The sequence below is a fragment of the Stegostoma tigrinum genome, chromosome 19 (assembly GCF_030684315.1).
Source record: "Stegostoma tigrinum isolate sSteTig4 chromosome 19, sSteTig4.hap1, whole genome shotgun sequence".
In the NCBI taxonomy this organism is placed as follows: Eukaryota; Metazoa; Chordata; class Chondrichthyes; order Orectolobiformes; family Stegostomatidae; genus Stegostoma; species Stegostoma tigrinum.
The window spans coordinates 4,981,677-4,999,825 of record NC_081372.1 but is presented as its reverse complement, the minus strand read 5'-3'; the positions used below and the strand labels follow the sequence as shown (position 1 = coordinate 4,999,825).

Below are 18,149 nucleotides of genomic sequence, written 5' to 3'. Positions count from 1 at the left end.
AGATGGCATCATGTGTGACAGCATTCTATACTTTTCACTGTACCCCTGTATTTGTATACAATAATAATAAAGCTTAAATCAAGGGCAACTAGAAACAGACAATAAATACTGATCAAACCCGCGACGCCTGCATCCCATCAATGAATAAACATTTTTCCTTCTTTTACTTGTCACAGTATCATCTCATAGTGCTTGTACTGTCGTTCCATTCATTGCTTAATCTCTTTGGCCTTCCAGCTATCAAAGATCTTCCATTTTGTTCTCTTAGTCACGGGCATAAGAGATATACAGCATGGAAACAGACCCTTCAATCCAACTGATTCAAGCAAACCAGATATCCTAGATTGTGTCAGTGATAATGGGAACTGCAGATGCTGGAGAATTCCAAGATAATAAAATGTGAGGCTGGATGAACACAGCAGGCCAAGCAGCATCTCAGGAGCACAAAAGCTGACGTTTCGGGCCTAGACCCTTCATCAGAGAGAGAGGGATGGGGAGAGGGTTCTGGAATAAATAGGGAGAGAGGGGGAGGCGGACCGAAGATGGAGAGAAAAGAAGATAGGTGGAGAGGAGAGTATAGGTGGGGAGGTAGGGAGGGGATGGGTCAGTCCAGGGAGGACAGACAGGTCAAGGAGGCGGGATGAGGTTAGTAGGTAGGAAATGGAGGTGCGGCTTGAGGTGGGAGGAAGGAATGCGTGAGAGGAGGAACAGGTTAGGGAAGCAGAGACAGACTGGGCTGGTTGCAACCGCAGGAAGTGCTACACTTGCCCCCACACCTCCTCCCTCACCCCCATCCCAGGTCCTAAGATGACTTTCCATATTAAACAGATGTTCACCTGCACATCTGCCAATGTGGTATACTGTATCCATTGTACCCAGTGTGGCCTCCTCTACATTGGGGAAACCAAGCGGAGGCTTGGGGACCACTTTGCAGAATACCTCTGCTCGGTTCGCAATAAACAATTGCACCTCCCAGTCGCGAACCATTTCAACTCCCCCTCCCATTCTTTAGATGACATGTCCATCATGGGCCTCCTGCAGTGCCACAATGATGCCACCCGAAGGTTGCAGGAACAGCAACTCATATTCCGCTTGGGAACCCTGCAGCCCAATGGTATCAATGTGGACTTCACAAGCTTCAAAATCTCCCCTTCCCCTGCTGCATCCCAAAACCAGCCCAGTTCTTCCCCTCCCCCCACTGCATCACAAAACCAGCCCAGCCTGTCTCTGCCTCCCTAACCTGTTCTTCCGCTCACCTGTCCCTTCCTCCCACCTCAAGCCACACCTCCATTTCCTACCTACTACCTCATCTCGCCTCCTTGACCTGTCCATCTTCCCTGGACTGACCTATCCCCTCCCTACCTCCCCACCTATACTCTCCTCTCCACCTATCTTCTCCTATCTTCTCCTCTATCCATCTTCGGTCCGCCTCCCCCTCTCTCCCTTTTTATTCCAGAACCCTCTCCCCATCCCCCTCTCTGATGAAGGGTCTAGGCCCAAAATGTCGGCTTTTGTGCTCCTGAGATGCTGCTTGGCCTGCTGTGTTCATCCAGCTCCACACTTTGTTATCAACCAGATATTCTAAACTGATCTAGTCCCATTTGCCAGCATTTGGCCCATGTTCCCCCAAACCCTTCCTGTTCATGTACCCATTCAGATGCCTTGTACCAGCCACTATCACTTCCTCTGGCAACTTGTTCCATACCTCCCACTTCCCTGCCTTTAAAGTGGCCTAAGCGTGTTATTTCTCAATTTTGTTTCCAGTTCCAATGTATTCTGGTCAGAGATTGTAAAGTGGTTTACAGCATTGCTCCAGTGTGCTGGCTGTTTGCAAAAGCAAAATAGTTTGTCCCAGATCCCTGCCCCTCTCTGCAAATGTTTCTCTTAATTTACCATTGAATTTGTATCAGCCTCTTGACTCTTCTGTCAAATGGGAACAGTATCTGCTCTGCTCAGACCCCAATGCCTTCACAGTCATCCTGAAGTGTTGCGCCCAGAATAGGCCAAAGCAGTGCCTTTTCAAGGATTCACCATACATTCCTTATTTTTGGATCTCTATGCCTCAATTTATAAAACCCATGATCTTGTTTGTCTTTTGAACCACTTTCTCAATCTGCCCAAGCCATCTTTGATAGTATGTGCACATGTTCCCTCAGAACTCTCTGTTCCTGCACATTCTTTAGAATTGTCCCCTTTAAAACAGCCACTCATCGTTTTTCCCATCAAAATGTATCACTTCATTAGTTCTCTGCATGAAATTTCATCTGCCACTTGTACAACGATGCCATTAGACTCTGTCATCTTGAAGTTGATCACCATCTATCTCAGAGTTCAAAATACTTCCAAGAATTTTCACCTAAGAGTTTTGAAATTCTGCCTTGCACACCCATGTCTGTGATACGAATACTGATGAGGAAGGTATTATGCTTTTGTACTGACTCCTTGGATAACTCCACTCTCTATTTTCCTCCATCCATCCATCTCTGTTACCTGTGAATGAACTAGCCTCACATCCACATCATCCGTGATCACCAATCTGACTTGGCGGGGGGGCGGTGGCGGTGGTACTGGTGAGGTGGTAATATGACTAGACAAGTAATCAAGAAATACAGGCTAGTGTTCTGGGGACGGCGGTGAAAATTCCCACTGTGGCAGATGGTGAAAAATGTATTATTAAAAGCTGGTCTAATGTTGTCAATTGTTGTATAAGAAACATCAGCTGACTCACTACAGATCTTTAGGGAAAGAAATATGCCATCCTTACCCTGTCTGGCCTACGTATGACTCCAAACCCATAGAATGGTCTCGGGAGCCACACAGTTCAGGGGCAATAACAGATGCTAGCCAATGACACCAATGTCCCATGAAATGATTTTTAACCCCTGGAATGTTAATTCTGTTTTCCTGTTGATGGGTGCTGCTATATATTTCCAGCATTTTTTGTTTGTATTTCTCATTTCTGGTGCCTGGGATGAGCTAGTTTTGTAGAAGAATCTCAGAGATTGCAGGTGAGGCTGCAGACTCTTCTGACAGTGTATGTTCCCGCAAAATCGCATTGCAGTGTCAGCCCAGATTGTGCGCTCAGATCTCAAGAGCAGGGCTTGAACACAGATCCTGCTAACTAGGAGGCGAGGCATACGCATCATGGCTGACACTTGTGAGAAGATTCATACCTGTGCATGTTGAGCCTTTTGGATTTTCACTCATCCCAGATTAAGAAAATGACCTTTTCTTTTAAAACAATCTGGGAGAACCCAGAGTTGCAGAAACATGCCTGTATTTTAGCATATTCATGGGGCAAATGCTGGTCTTTCCAGTAATAGCCACATCCCAAGAATGAATTCCAAAAAAAAACATGAAAAATGAGTTGCAGGTGATGTGTACAGTTTTAATTTTTATACTGATGAAGGAAAGTGAACATCATTATCACTTTTTGACATTTAAGCAAAATATAGGCTGCAAGTTACAATGCAGCCCTGAACACAAATCTAACAAACAACGAACACAAATATTAAAAAAAATGCAAATTAAATATTAATTACTACTGTTAAACTTTGAAAAAGCTGATTGGTTCTTTTCCCTTCATACACCTGAAGTTTTAACCTGATGATAAAACAGACAGACTGAAAGGTCTACAACAGGAGAAACGCTTGATTCTCAGGGGACGTGGTTGAACAAAGCAGCATCACTGCCTTTATGTAGGACTGTCTTATTTTCTGGACTGTGCCACCTGCCTGCACAGATGTAGAGTCATTGTGGCATGGAAGGAGGCCGGTTGATGCATCTATACTGACTCTCTGTAGTGCAATCCTATCAGTCCCATTCCCCTCCATTACGGTGGCCATAGAAAGTTTACTTCCCTCTACTGCCATACTTCGTTAGGCAGAGTGTTCTAGGTTATTACCACCGACCATGTAAAATGATGTCCTTTCTCACATTTCCCCAGGATCTCAAAAATAACACCCTCGTGTACCAGGAAATGGAAAAGCTTGTTTTCAGCTACTTCATCTATCCTAGTCTTGCGTGACACTATCAAATCTCTCTCTTTGCTAGAACAACCCTAGCTTCACCAGTTAACTAAAATTGCTTTTTCCTTTAACTATTTTGTTACATTTCTAATGCACGCTTTTGGGACCCTTAGAAGATCTGTCCATCCACCCTGGTGGGCTATGGCTAGGAATGGTGCGGTTAATTAATTAGGTGCGGTTTGTTGCATGGAAACTGCGCAGGTACAACATTACAGAGCCTTCATCTGTTGGGATTTGCTCTGCTTACAGGTTAGGCCTGCCTCTCACTACTTTGAATGATCATAACGGAACCCTCAGGCAGCTCAGAATGCACTGGAAACTCAGCAATTGTTTCAGATTCTAATTTAATCAGCACCTCCACCCCACTCAACTTCCCTCTTTCCTCCCTGGACATTGTTCCATTCCCATGGAATTGGGACAAGATTCAAAGTCCATGTGATTATGTGCTATCAAGAATTGGATTTCTCCTTGCTTTGCAAACTACTGTATTCTTAAATAACATTATTGGGTCAGAGTGGGCACTGTAAAATTTGGTTGTGGATTGCCAGTTTTTACATTGCATGGTTCCTCTATAAATCTGTTTTCAAAACTGCACATTCGCAGTATGTGACTCAGGGCCAGGTCTCTGGTGCACTTATGCAACATAGCAATAGCGTTGCTGCAGACACTGCCTGACACGTCTCCTGGGGAGGTGATGGATGGCCTAGTAGTATTATCGTTGGACTGTTAATCTGAAAATCTAGATAACATTCTGAGGATCCAGTTTCAAATCCTGGCATGGCAGACGGTGGAGTTTGAATTCAATAAATGTCTGGAATTAAGAGTCTGATCATGAACATGAATCTATTGTCCATTGTTGGAAAAACCCATCTGGTTCACTAATGTTCTTTAGGGAAGGAAACTGCCACCCTTACCTGGTCTGGCCTACATGTGACTCCAGACCAACAACAATGTGGTTGACTCTTATCTGCCTTCTGGGCAATTAGGGATGGGCAATAAATGCTGCCTGGCCAGTGATGCTCTCATGTTGTAAAAGAATAAACATTTGAGATTCTGATGAATGGTTAGCAACCTGATGGGTTAATATCATCATCCTCTTCCCACTAACGCTGTCTCAGAAGCTGAACATTTCCAGCATCATTTGTATATTTCAGCTTTGCAGCATTTACTATTTGTTTTGGGTGAAAATTGCTTCTGAATACCCACATCCAATTTCAAGTTTTACTCCTCATCACGAACACGTAAATACATCGCAGAATGCAGTTTCCAATTGTATTGTAATGGAGGATCAGGTAAATAAACAGTGTTGCTCAATTTGGAACACAGAATAAATGTTTAAATCAATGGGTTCTGAGGCAGGGGGTCCAGAATTAGCCTGGAGTCTCCAGCAATTAAATATTAACCTCTGGGGCAATGCTGTGAGCAGAGAAAAGAAGGCGAAAAATCAGTAGGGCATTAAAATGTTGTTTCTTAAATTTTTTTCATGGAACTAGTTGGAAAAAGAATAGAAATTGTGATAAAAATGCTGGTTGAAAGGCAATCAAGAATTATCCAGTCAGTATTGAGAATATATTCACTTTGTGATTGGCCGTGGTTCTGTCATGATGAACAGGTTGAGTGACCAATGGTGGGACTGTGTGGGTCAGGGAGGGAAGGTGTTGGAAGAGTTGGTCAGGGGTGGTGATGGGACTGTGGGTCAGGACATGGGAGTGGCCTTTGGTGGAGGTGCGGTAGAGCATTGGATTGGGGATCGGGGAGGGTGTTGGAGTGGGGATTGGGGTGTGAATCAGGGGAGAAGGTGGGGGTAGTGCTTGGGGCAGTAGGTGAGACTGGGGAGGAGGGTATTGGGGTGGGCATCGGGGAGGTAGTGGGATTGGGAATTGGGGGAGGAGGTGCAAGTAGGGATTGGGGAGCGGGTGTGGGAGTGGTCATCATGGCGGATATGATGGGGATCGGGGTGGGATGGAATGGGAATCGGTGGAAGGGTTGCAATGGGGATGAAAGGAGGGGCAGGTGTGGGAGTGGAGTAGAAATGGTGGGGGTTGGGAAAGGTGGTGGGGATTGGGGAAGGATAGGGGTGGGGGATAATGGGGAATTGGGAAACGTCACATTATGACGCCTCTAATACTACGTCCAACGAGAGTGGGTCCTCTTCTTTGTTGCAATAGTGTGGGAGCTGAAACAAATTTTCCGTTCAATAATTCTTTTGTTGCATTGAGCCGGGTCTCAATGACTGACTTTGGGACAAAGAGAAAGCAGCACAGGACAAACTGAGACCAGCAAGCTGATGGAATGATCCAGGATAAGTGCTAGAGATAATGGGAACTGCAGATGCTGGAGAATCCAAGATAACAAAGTGTGGGGCTGGATGAACACAGCAGGCCAAGCAGCATCTCAGGAGCACAAAAGCTGATGTTTCAGGCCTCGACCTTCATCAGAGAGGGGGATGGGGAGAGGGTTCTGGAATAAATAGGGAGAGAGGGGGAGGCGGACCGAAAATGGAGAGAAAAGAAGATGGAGAGGAGAGTATAGGCGGGGAGGGGAAAGGTCAGTCCAGGGAAGACGGACAGGCCAAGGAGGCAGCATGAGGTTAGTAGGTAGGAAATGGAGGTGCAGCTTGAGGTGGGAGGGAGGAATAGGTGAGAGGAAGAACAGGTTAGGCAGGCGGGGACGAGCTGGGCTGGTTTTGGGATGCAGTGGGGAAAGGGGAGATTTTGAAGCTTGTGAAGTCCACATTGATACCATTGGGCTGCAGGGTTCCGAAGCAAAATATGAGTTGCTGTTCCTGCAACCTTCGGGTGGCATCATTGTGGCACTGCAGGAGGCCCATGATGGACATGTCGTCTAAGGAATGGGAGGGGGAGTTGAAATGGTTTGCGACTGGGAGGTGCAGTTGTTTATTGCGAACTGAGCGGAGGTGTTCTGCAAAGCGGTCCCCAAGCCTCTGCTTGGTTTCCCCAATGTAGAGGTAGCCACACCGGGTACAGTGGATACAGTATACCACATTGGCAGACGTGCAGGTGAACATCTGCTTAAGATGGAAGGTCATCTCGGGGCCTGGGATGGGGGTGAGGGAGGAGGTGTAGGGGCAAGTGTAGCACTTCCTGCGGTTGCAGGGGAAGGTGCCGGGTGTGGTGGGGCTGGAGGGCAGTGTGGAGCGGGCAAGGGAGTCAGGGTTGATTTTCTGTGGCAGTTGCACTTTGTGAGTTGAACACCAGGTGGCTCTCTGAATGAAGAAATATGTCGCAGCAATTGGACTCCAAATTCTAATGAAACATTCTCACACAGTGTTTCTCAAATGGTGAGAAATGGGATTGTCCAGGTAGGACCCTCAGGAATTGACATTCCTTCCAATGAAAAGGCAATCACAGGTTTGTCAGCAATGACTCATCCATTATGTCTTTCTTTACAGTTTAGCAATAAAACTTATGCTCAGCAAAATCGTTGCAATTTTTAATTTCCTTAAATTTCATTCATGGTTAATAGTACTAAAAAGCACGGAAACATAAAAAGACCATTCCTTGGAAAAGTGGGATTTTGTTTCTCTCATGGCTTTTTTGATAAGATGGTTGGTAGCACACAAGATGCGGGAGGTTGAGAACCACTGTTCTCGGGGGTGTGTCAATAAAAGTCATCAGCATTCACTGGACCCACTGGAGTGTTTGTTCAGACACAATTGGGGTTAAAAAGCAGGGAAGCTGTCAGCAACACTGCGTGCTGAGGCTGATGCTTTGGAAAGATAACCATAATCAATCACAACACAGTATATCTCAATTGTCATAGTCATTTACATCACAAATATGGGCTATTCACCCTTCTGCCAGCTCCCGCACAGAGCAAAGTGTGGTGACATTTTAAACGGGGGGGGTAAATATCTTTGTTTTCTGTAATATCACAGTGCTATATTTATTTCGTGTAAGTACAGCAGAGCCAAGTTTCTTTTATCCTTGGCCTCACTCAATCCACTACTTTAAAAAAAGTCCTGAAATGTCGAGAAGGAAGGGTGTGTATAATAGAAGAAAGGCACGATGGTTAAATGGGGAACTAACTTTGGCAACTGGTCCCAAACGCCAGGCATATTGTAAGTTATAAATGCATTAATAGTTATACAGATAACATAAATTATAACACTGACCTCAGGCAGAGTTGTCCAATCCATTAGCCACTAGCCACGTGCAGCTAACTAGTGACCCTGATGCAGCTAATTGCAATTTTTAATTAGTAAGTACAAAATGTTCACTCTTCGACATGTGGCCTGGAATGATTTAAACAAAGACAACAGGAAAATGGAAAACCAATACAGGGGTGAACACATGTTTTGGAAGAGTTTCTGAGATTCTTCAAAGAATGAGTGGGAGACCCTCTTTGTTCCCCCTCCCACTGCCAAACCCCCCCCCCGAAATTCAAACCAATATTAGAACTCCAAAGATCAATCAAAAAACTAACAGCATCTTGTTGGGTGACTTGGGGACTGTTATAAATCAGATGAGAAACCACTACGTATGTGATCAGCTGAAAATGCCCACATCCAGCAGCTCAGACTAACACCCAATGAAAAAGACATGGTGAAATTCCTTGCTTTTCTCAGAGAGGGCAACATGGGAGTCAAGAGGTAGGAAACTGGAGGTGAGCACAACCTGAGGAAGTCATATTGGATGTGAAACATTAACTCTGTTTTTTACTTCACAGATATTATCAGACCTGCTGAGTTTCCCCAGCACTTTCTGGGTCTGTTGAACACAGCCTTAATGTTGAAATAAATGACAGGGATTTTGTGTAGTACTATGTGAGATATTTTTGGAAAGCTTACTGAGAAGTGGGATAGTGTGCAGTGCTGCAGGAACAGCTATGCAGTGCCTTTGTTCAATTCTAAGGAATTAGTTCCCAGTGAATGTTATCCTTTGTAGTGGACAAGGTGATGCACTGCAATGTTAGTTTCAGGATGCCAAGGTCAGTAGAGGCTGGATGCTGGCTATATCACAAAGCCTGGAAGACAGTAATTAGGCTACTGAAGATAAGATGCCTTTCAACATTTCTTGGGCAACATGCGGATAAACATTATTACCTGAATAAAGTGCAGACAACCTAGGGTGACAGCCTGAGACTGGTGAACTGTGAAGATATCCTCAGAATTGTGTAACAAAGAGACACCTGGAATGGACCTGATCAATATGTTAAAGATGGAACATTACAGTCAATGACGTGTTTAAGGTGATAGGGAACAATGGATTTAGGGGACGTGTTTGTAACCAACACAATAAAGGAAGTGAGGCTTGAGATTTGAAGTTTTACTTATTCCAAAGAGTATTGATACGTGGAGGAGCTTTCCAGAGCAAACAGGAAGTATTTACAGTGTTTCAGGAAGGTGACAGACAGAAATAGTTTATGTGGATGGGTAAAAATGAATCATTGGAGGGATAATTAAGGGATTGTGTTCCCTAAAGGGGGACAAAGGGAAATGTTTTATAGGTGCACCACAGGCATTTATTCACGGGATGATCCTTGGAGGTATCAGAATGAAGGTATGTTGCTACATAGATATGGGATGAACCAAGGATGGAAGAAGCATATGTGGACCTAATGGCTCTTCTATGCTCTGATGTATAAACGTAGACATTAACCCACCACAGTTTGGTTCTCACTCTCCAAAACTTCATTAAGAACTCAGTACTGTTGAAATAAAACAATAAGACACATTTCACTTGTGAAAAGCGAACAATAGACAAGACAAATCTAATAAAACATACTCCCCTTCTGCCCTGTTATCCAGTTAGACTGTAATGACAACAGCACATGGCGCAAATGAAAATGAGATGGTGTTAACCGTTGGTTGACCAGCTCAGCTCCCCTTATTTTTGGCACATTTATACATCTAGAACTTATGTACTGTACTGTAGGTCAGGAATCTCTTTCTTCATGCAGTTTCTTCATCATGTGAAAGGACGCTCAGTTTTTTTTGGCAGACACCAGTGTTCCACTTGTCTGAGCATGAATGTACTTTCCGCCAGTGTCCTTGCTGGTTCGCCAGTGTTGGGAACGGGCGGAGAAACTGAACCCATGTCCTGGACAGTGTCTCAGAACTGGCCAGCGGTGCTGGGGTCGCATTGCAAGAGGCGGACAATAGATGGGTCCTTTTTTGCTCCATTGATGAACTCTTCTAGAGAAAGTCTGCCTAAAATCCAAAAATGAGAGAAGGTTCAAAATGAGCACTTAATGGCTGAATAAGCTTAACCATTTTTGATAGATTAGCCTCACCTATGTATCTTTCCACAACACACCTTGAGCCTCAAAAACTTACTCAACACAACATATATTTATATTGTATGGTTCAAGTAACAAAATGTCCCTAGTATTTTACAGGAATTTTAGAAAGCCAAAGTCATGTAGCAACTTGCTTAGGAAAGCCCTACCTCGAGACCAAGGTTTCAGTCTGCCACCCAGAACCTCTCAGTAATGGAGATTTCACTTACATTGCTAACTCAAGCTGTCTACATTGCCTCAGTACAGGGATGATCTGACTGAGGTGCACAGAGTTCTGAGGGGCACAGATAGATTAGATAGAAATAACTCTCTCCCCTTCCTATGGGGCTCAATAACCAAGTGGCATAGATTTAAGGTAAGGGGCAAGAAGATTAAAGGGGTTGAAGGAAGAATATTTTCATCCAGTGCATGGAGACTATTTGGAAAACACTGCCTAAATGCGTAGTAGAAGCAGGAACCACCAGTTCATTCAAAAAGTATTTAGATGAATATTTGAAACATAGAATTTGAAACTGTAGAATGCAAGGCTGCAGGCCAAATGATAGCCGATGGGATTGGAGTAGGTGCTTGATGAATACAGCAGACTTGACAGGCCAAGACAACTCTTTCCATGTTGTAAGACTGTGTGACAAGACCCCTGCAGGAATTTCCAATGCAAGAACAACCTCTTGCTCAGTCTGAAAGCTAAACGGAGTAAGCCTGCCTAAAGTCAGTAGATCAACAGTCCTGACCATTCAGGTAAGACTTGCACTGGATACTAGGATCAAGCCAGAAATCTCAAAAACTCTCTCCTGATGCCTTCAGGAGTTTCCGAAGAGAACAAAATACCCAACTTTGAGGTGCTCACCTGAGCCAGCGTACCAAACATCCACATTCTATGTTCTATGTTCTGTTTAAATCACTTTGAGACAACCATGACTGGGTTGGCCTGGCCATGTAGACCGAATGCCTGACACTTGGGAAGAACTCGGAGGCTGGGTACACTCCCGTGGCAGTCAAAAGGGGCTGTAAGTACACTTTGAAGACTTCAGTTTTAGTATCAGTCCCTATTTTTGGGAGAAGCTGGCCCAGGATCATTGCACAATATGCAACCAGATAAATACAGTTAGCCTCCTTTGAATGAAAACAGATATTCGAGGTAGAGAGGAAACACAAGGAGAAAACTTTCTGAGCCAGCATCACATCCAAAACTCAGTCATCTGCAATATCGCATCCGGTTTAGAGTCAATTAGCTGCAGCAGTCACCCATTTGCCGACTGGAATCCTAACAAACACTTCATAAAATAGACACTGTCACCTTTGTCTCTGAGGTGGAATAAAATAAAACAAATTTAAACTTCAAGATCAGAGATAATGGGAACTGCAGATGCTGGAGAATCCGAGATAACAAAGTGTGGAGCTGGATGAACACAGCAGCCCAAGCAGCATCTTAGGAGCACAAAAGCTGACGTTTTGGGACGATCCAATTTCACTTTGAAAGCCTCAATTGATCTTTCCTCCACCACACTCTCTGACAGCACATTCCAGACTTGAACCACTCACTGAGAGGAAATGCTTTTCTGATGTCCCCTTTACTTCTTATGCTAACTATTTTAAATCAGTTTTCTCTGGCTCTTCATCCTTTCAACACTGGGAAGAGTTTCTCCCCATCGACTCTGTCCAGGCCCAAAATTTTTTGAACATCTCAATCAAATCTCTTCCCAACCTTTTCTACTTCAAGAACAAGTGTACAGACCTCTGCTATCTTTCTACATAGTTAAGGTTCTTCACCTCTGGAGCCATTCTTATGAATCTATTCTGTACGCTAATACATTTCAATCTTTCCCACAATACGTCAGTTGAAGCTGAAACAGTGTTTTCAAAGGTTTAACATAAATGTCTTGCTCTTGTAGTCTATTCCCTGATTGAAGAATATAGATCTGGTATCCATTGTTAATCGTGCTATCAATTGTTTTGCCAACTTCAATGATGTCTGTACACATAAACCCAGGTTCCTCTGCTCCTGCACCCACTTCAGAATAGCATCCTTTATTTAATTTTGTCTTTCTGTATTCTTCCAATAAAAACAAACCACTTCACACTTCAAGATAATAAAATGAGAGGCTGGATGAACACAGCAGGCCAAGCAGCATCTCAGGAGCACAAAAGCTGACGTTTCGGGCCTAGACCCTTCATCAGACCCTCTCTGATGAAGGGTCTAGGCCCGAAACGTCAGCTTTTGTGCTCCTGAGATGCTGCTTGGCCTGCTGTGTTCATCCAGCCTCTCATTTTATTATCTTGGAATTCTCCAGCATCTGCAGTTCCCATTATCTCTGATACCACTTCACACTTCATTTGCTTCTTGACCAACCGTTCCATCAACCTGTTCTACATTAACTTCCTCAGGGTTTAAAAAAACCTTCACATTTTGTGTTTACTTTCAGATTTTGAAATTGGACCCTGCAAAACAAAGTATTGAGGTCATTTAATATAACAGGAACAGCAAGGGTCCCAACACCCTGCCCTGGCAATCTACACTGCAAGCCTGTCTCCTGTATGAAACACAACTTTCACCTCTGCTCCGTTTCCTGTCAATGTTGTGTCCATGTTGCTACTGTCTCTTTTATTCCAGGAGCTCTCAGGTTCCTCAAGCTTGTTGTGTTTCACTGTATCAAAACCTTTTGGAAGTCCTTGTGCATCCCGCCAGCAGCATTACCCCCATCAACCCTCACCCTTAAATCATCAAAAGGAAAATTAGTTAAAAATGGCAAATCCATACTTGTTTCACTAATTAATCTGCACTTGTCTAAGTCCATCTCTATCTTTATTCTTTCATTGCAGTTGTATCATTAGTAAGGCCAAGATTCTTTTTACCCATCCCTAACTGCTGTTGAACTGAATGGCTTGCGAGTCCATTTTCGAGGGAGTTAAGAATCAACTGCACTGCTGTGAGCCTGGGGTGTCATACAGACTGGGTAAGGACGTCAGATTCACTTTCTTAAAGGGTATTAGTGAACCAAATAGGTTTTAGTGATAGTTGACGGTAGTTACTGAGAGTAGGTCTGCATTCCACATTTCTTAACTGAATTCAAATAGCTTCAGCTGCCGTGGTGGCATTTGAATCCATATCTCCAGAACATGAGGCTGGACCTCTGGAATACTAGTCCAATAACATTACCATTATGCCACCTGCATAACAGTTACTCCACCGTGGCTCACAAAGGTAAAGAACAGCTCATTGACCATGCCGTCACTTACCATCTGCATTGGTGTCCATCTGACGGAAGATTTTTTCTGTTCTTTTCTCCGGGGTAGCTTCATCCTCAGACAACTTCATTACTGATGAAACCATCTTGTAGATAGCCTGTCCGAGGGAGAATAAAACCAGGTGTGTCAGTACTTAAGGGCCCCTCGGGTTGACCGCTCAATCCATTGCCAGGGTTGTGTAACTTTTATTTTGTAACTCCTAGAACTTGTGGCCTATGGGGGTTATGGAAGTGAAGGTAAGTTATTTCAACAGGAATTTGGATGAGCACTTGGGTGAAAAAGAGTGGCAGGAATGGAGTGGGGAGAAGAAGAGTAATTGAACTGCCCAACCGAGAGCTAGCATGCAGCTCAATGGGCTGAAAGGCAGCCTGGCCCATAACGTCTCTATAATCTTTTCTTAAAAACATAGCCTGAAATTGAATCAAAGACAGACAATTTTAGCATCACTGGCTCCACGCTCCAATGTGTGGTGTGCCAATCTTTTCCTGTACCCAGAGAGAGGGTATGCTCAGCTCGTCAGTGGGCACAAATTTGTCCAGCCCGCATCACCCACCGCAGGGTCTTACTCAGCATCATGAAAATTCTTAAACCAGCTCCATGGGACAAGGTGCCTCCCCACTGCAGCCAATACATGAGGCAGCAGGAGATAAGGCAGTGTTTGGAGAGCATTATTTACAGTTAGCTGACACTTGCTTGGCTCTGACAACAGTAACACTGAAATAAATGTCACTTTTAAAAAACCAGTGCCAGTGCCAAGGTAAATCAATCTGAAATCAGATGGAACAATTGAGGTAAGAAAGTCTAATGGAGAATGGGAGGGAGGTGATTTCAGTAACCCCACAGATTGCCCAGAAAGTGAAAGTTCATTTACTTTTGACTCACGTGATGTGCAACAATAAGTGATTTAGGTTATTGATTTTTCTTAAATCATCCACAGAGTGCTATAATTGAGGAAGCGGCCATTTGGCCCACTGTGCTTGTGCTGGCTGTTTGGAAAAGCTATCCAGTTAGTCCTCACCTCCTGTTCTTACTGATGGTCCGACAATTTTTTACCCTTCAGGGACATGGGCCAGGAGCAGGCAGGTGAGACTAGTTTAGGATTATGTTTGGCATGGGCAGGTTGGATGAAAGGGTCTGTTTCTGTGCTGTATGGCTCGATGTATTTATTCAATTTCCTTTTAACAGTGGTAGACAACAATAACTGTGTAATTTTCATTTGTCTCCACTTTTTTGCCCATTATCTTAAACTAGTTTCTTCTGACCATTCAAGACTGCAAAAGGTTTTGTATTGATATTGTGATTCCAGGCAGTGATCCCAGCCCTGCCTGGCTTCAGCGTCATATTGGTTTAGGAAAAAGGGAGGAATTTGAGTTTGAGCAATTGCAAATGGGAGGCAAGACAGGCCAAAACAAAATAAGGTTGCAGCAAAGACAGCAGAAGTTTAGGTGGAAATCTCCCCTTATTATGACAGAGAATCTCATACCTGGACTATCTCCAGCATCTCAGATTTGCTGATGTAACCATTCCCATCAACATCGTACATGTTGAAAGCCCACTTCAGCTTCTGCTCCAGACCTCCCCTGGAAGTCACACTCAGTGCGATGATGAACTCGCGGAAATCTATCGTGCCATCTCCATTGGTGTCGAAAGTACGAAACACGTGCTCCGCAAACTTTGAGGCGTCGCCGTAAGGGAAAAAGTTACCGTAGAGTTTTTTGAACTCTTCTATCGTCAGGTATCCGCTGGGGCAGTCCTTCAAAAATCCCTTGTACCATTCCTGGATCTCATTCTCCGTGAACTCTGTGTTTTCCCGTAAATCCTGCAAAACCTCAGGACGTAGCTTGCTGTTCTGTTTCCCCATCCTCACCACCCCACAGTGTAACCTCAGCTGGAAAAGAGAGAGGAGCAAGATTATCCCGTCAATGACTCATAAGAATGAACTCCTCCTGGGTTGGTCTTACTGACATTCTTGACAGAAAGTCTCCATTCATGACCCTGGATGAAACATTGTCACTGATGTGATGTAGAGAAGGCAGCTGCCAAAAGGAACGCAGCAAGATCTCACAAATGTGACCACCAAATAATCCCTTTCAGCAATATCTCCATTGAGGATCAAACATTATGAATCGATGAATGTCCATCAGAATTCTTTCCTGACAGCTTTCCAATGCCTTATTCCTCTTAAAGTGCAGGATTCAGGAAAGTCCTGCTTACAGGAGACAGTAAAACCAAAGTGGACAAATTCAGTAACTCTTCACTTCCTCTTTCAAAGAGACTGTACTGATATAGATTTGGGAATCAATAATAGTGCAGATTCCATGGAGCCACTTGGCTTTTCAGTTAGCATAACGAGTTACAAACAATGTTTTAGGTTGTAGGCAGAGATGGGACAATGAAAATGAAATTGAAAATAGGATGGGAATGTGATATTGGTGTTACTATGTTAATGGCCCATTGCTAAAGATGAAAATATACACTTGGTTAACCAAATCTATCTGCTTGCCCAGTTCAGTGTCAACTTCCTGCTGACCAGGACCTGTTTGAGAAAAGGGCACTCAATAAACAGCAGGGGCACGTACTTTTCTGGTCAGAGTTTTATTCCAATTTACACACCACAGATCTCCAACACACTGATTACTTGTTCTCTACAGATATATAATAAATTGAAACACACCCAGTTCTCCCCTTAGTCAACGCAGCACTGTCGCCTGCTGACTAGTTCCATTTGACTTCAGGCCCTCTGTCGGACCGTATTGGATGAGAACAAGCACTGCTTCCCAATCCCTCTCATCCTGGCTCTGCAACCCAATTCCTCCCTTTTTATGACTGCAGCCCAATCCCTCCTACTCCAGGTCTGCAACTTGATCTCTTCCACTCTGGCTCTGCATCTCGTTCCGTCCCACTCTGGGTCTGCTTCCCAATTCTGAGTGCTCCCCAGTCCCTCTCGCTCTACATCCGCTCCTGCGTGCTTTACCTGAATCCAGATGAGATCCCAACATGTCTGCATGTTAACTAATACCCAGAATATCCCAGAATCACTAGTCTCTCACCAGTCAGTCACCAATTACTGGGAATTTTATATTGCTCACATCTTCATTGCAAATAAAGTAGCAGACTAAAAGTTACATTTAAAGTTGAGAGGAGCAGCCTGGTTCAGAAATTCACAAGAGAAAAATCATTTAACCACCATCAGAAATTCAAGCTGGAATGACTGGTGACCGTCAGTGCTCCCTGCTTGCCATTCTAGTTAATCCTTTCCCACCCTAGTTAAGGGAGAGTGGGAAATACAGCCTTGGCCATATATCTACTCGGTGGTCACGGAGTCATAACTGTTGGATTAACAGGGAATGGATGGAGGTGATTCATACAATCCTGTGATCATACTGTGCAAGTGCAGTAATGTCCTTGAGGGATGCTCAGCTCAAACTGATTAGTAGCCATTGTGCCAGTGCTAATATCTTGAATGAGCCACCGATTTGGTTTCACTCCCTGCTCTCTCACCGCTGCATGACTTGTTCTATTTGTCCTTAATCTCTATCCTTCACAAATTTTGAAAATACGATTAAATCTGCTTCCACTGCCATGTCAGACTGTGTATCCCAGATCACAACAACTTGATCAGTAACAATCAAAATCTCATCTCCTGTCTGGTTCCTCGGCTAATTATTTCATATCTGTGACTGTGATGACTGATCCTCCTGTCATTGGAAACAATCGGTAGACACAGGCCACAAGACAAATATATTATTATTACTTCTTTCATTCTGGTTTTGTTTTCCACCTTCACTGTCTCTGCCTGATTACATTAACTCTACTGTTGACTTTAGAGGTTGCGAGCTCTGCTGATTGCCAGCACCGCTTGCCTCTTCACAGTTTTGATGTATTTTCTAATTGGGTTTCTGTGCAGAGCGCACAGCAGTGAATGTGAGGCACCATTCTCAGTGCTGTTTCTGTAACCACATCCGAGCCGAGTATTTGTGGAGCTCTATAATCTGTAGACAGGAAGCTAGGTACAGCTGCATGGAGGAATCTAAAACATCCACAAATGCACAAGGTGAAGTTTCAGAAGCTTGTTTACACACCATCAACAACATGTTTACTGCGTCCGCAGAACTAAAATGCACCTGACACAGAACCATAGTTACTTCCATCTGCATGCCTTCCTTCATTGCAGTCACCCAGCTTGTCACTTATGACTCAGTATCCCTGTTATGCTCAAAACCAGAAAGTACTGTGTATGGATACAAATCTCACTCTGGAAGCCTGAGTGCACAATCTGGACTGATACTCCCAGTGCAGTGCTGAGGGAATGCTGCACAGGCAAGACTAAAAGATACCACTGGTACCATTAGAAGGAGAACAGGAGCTTTCTCCCATGCCTGGACAACCCTGATCCCTCAAAATCATGTCATGAACAACATGTCATGAGGTCATAATACACAGGAGCAGAAGTGAGCCATTCAGCCTGACCAATTCATGGCTCATCTGATGATGCTCAACTTCACTTTCTTGTCTGTTCCCCATAACCATAGCACTAACTAAAAATCTACCCCTCTCTTCTTCTATCTAGGTCATTATCACACTGCCAAGTTTGGGATTTTGCTGTGCACAAAT

At 44.1% G+C, this 18,149-nt stretch overlaps 1 protein-coding gene across 1 annotated transcript in view; it reads right to left on the bottom strand.

Moving 5' to 3' along the window:
- Positions 1–3,367: 3,367 nt before the first annotated feature.
- The window catches only part of LOC125461454 (neurocalcin-delta-like), a 34,200-nt gene continuing 19,418 nt past the window's right edge, over positions 3,368–18,149 (bottom strand). The window contains exons 2-4 of the mRNA XM_048550255.2: positions 15,019–15,423; positions 13,527–13,632; positions 3,368–10,200 (exon numbers count right to left, since the gene is read on the bottom strand). Of these exons, the coding sequence (XP_048406212.1) occupies positions 10,103–10,200; positions 13,527–13,632; positions 15,019–15,396 (582 nt within the window). The 5' untranslated portion in view covers positions 15,397–15,423 and the 3' untranslated portion in view covers positions 3,368–10,102. The remainder of the gene's footprint in view (positions 10,201–13,526; positions 13,633–15,018; positions 15,424–18,149) is intronic.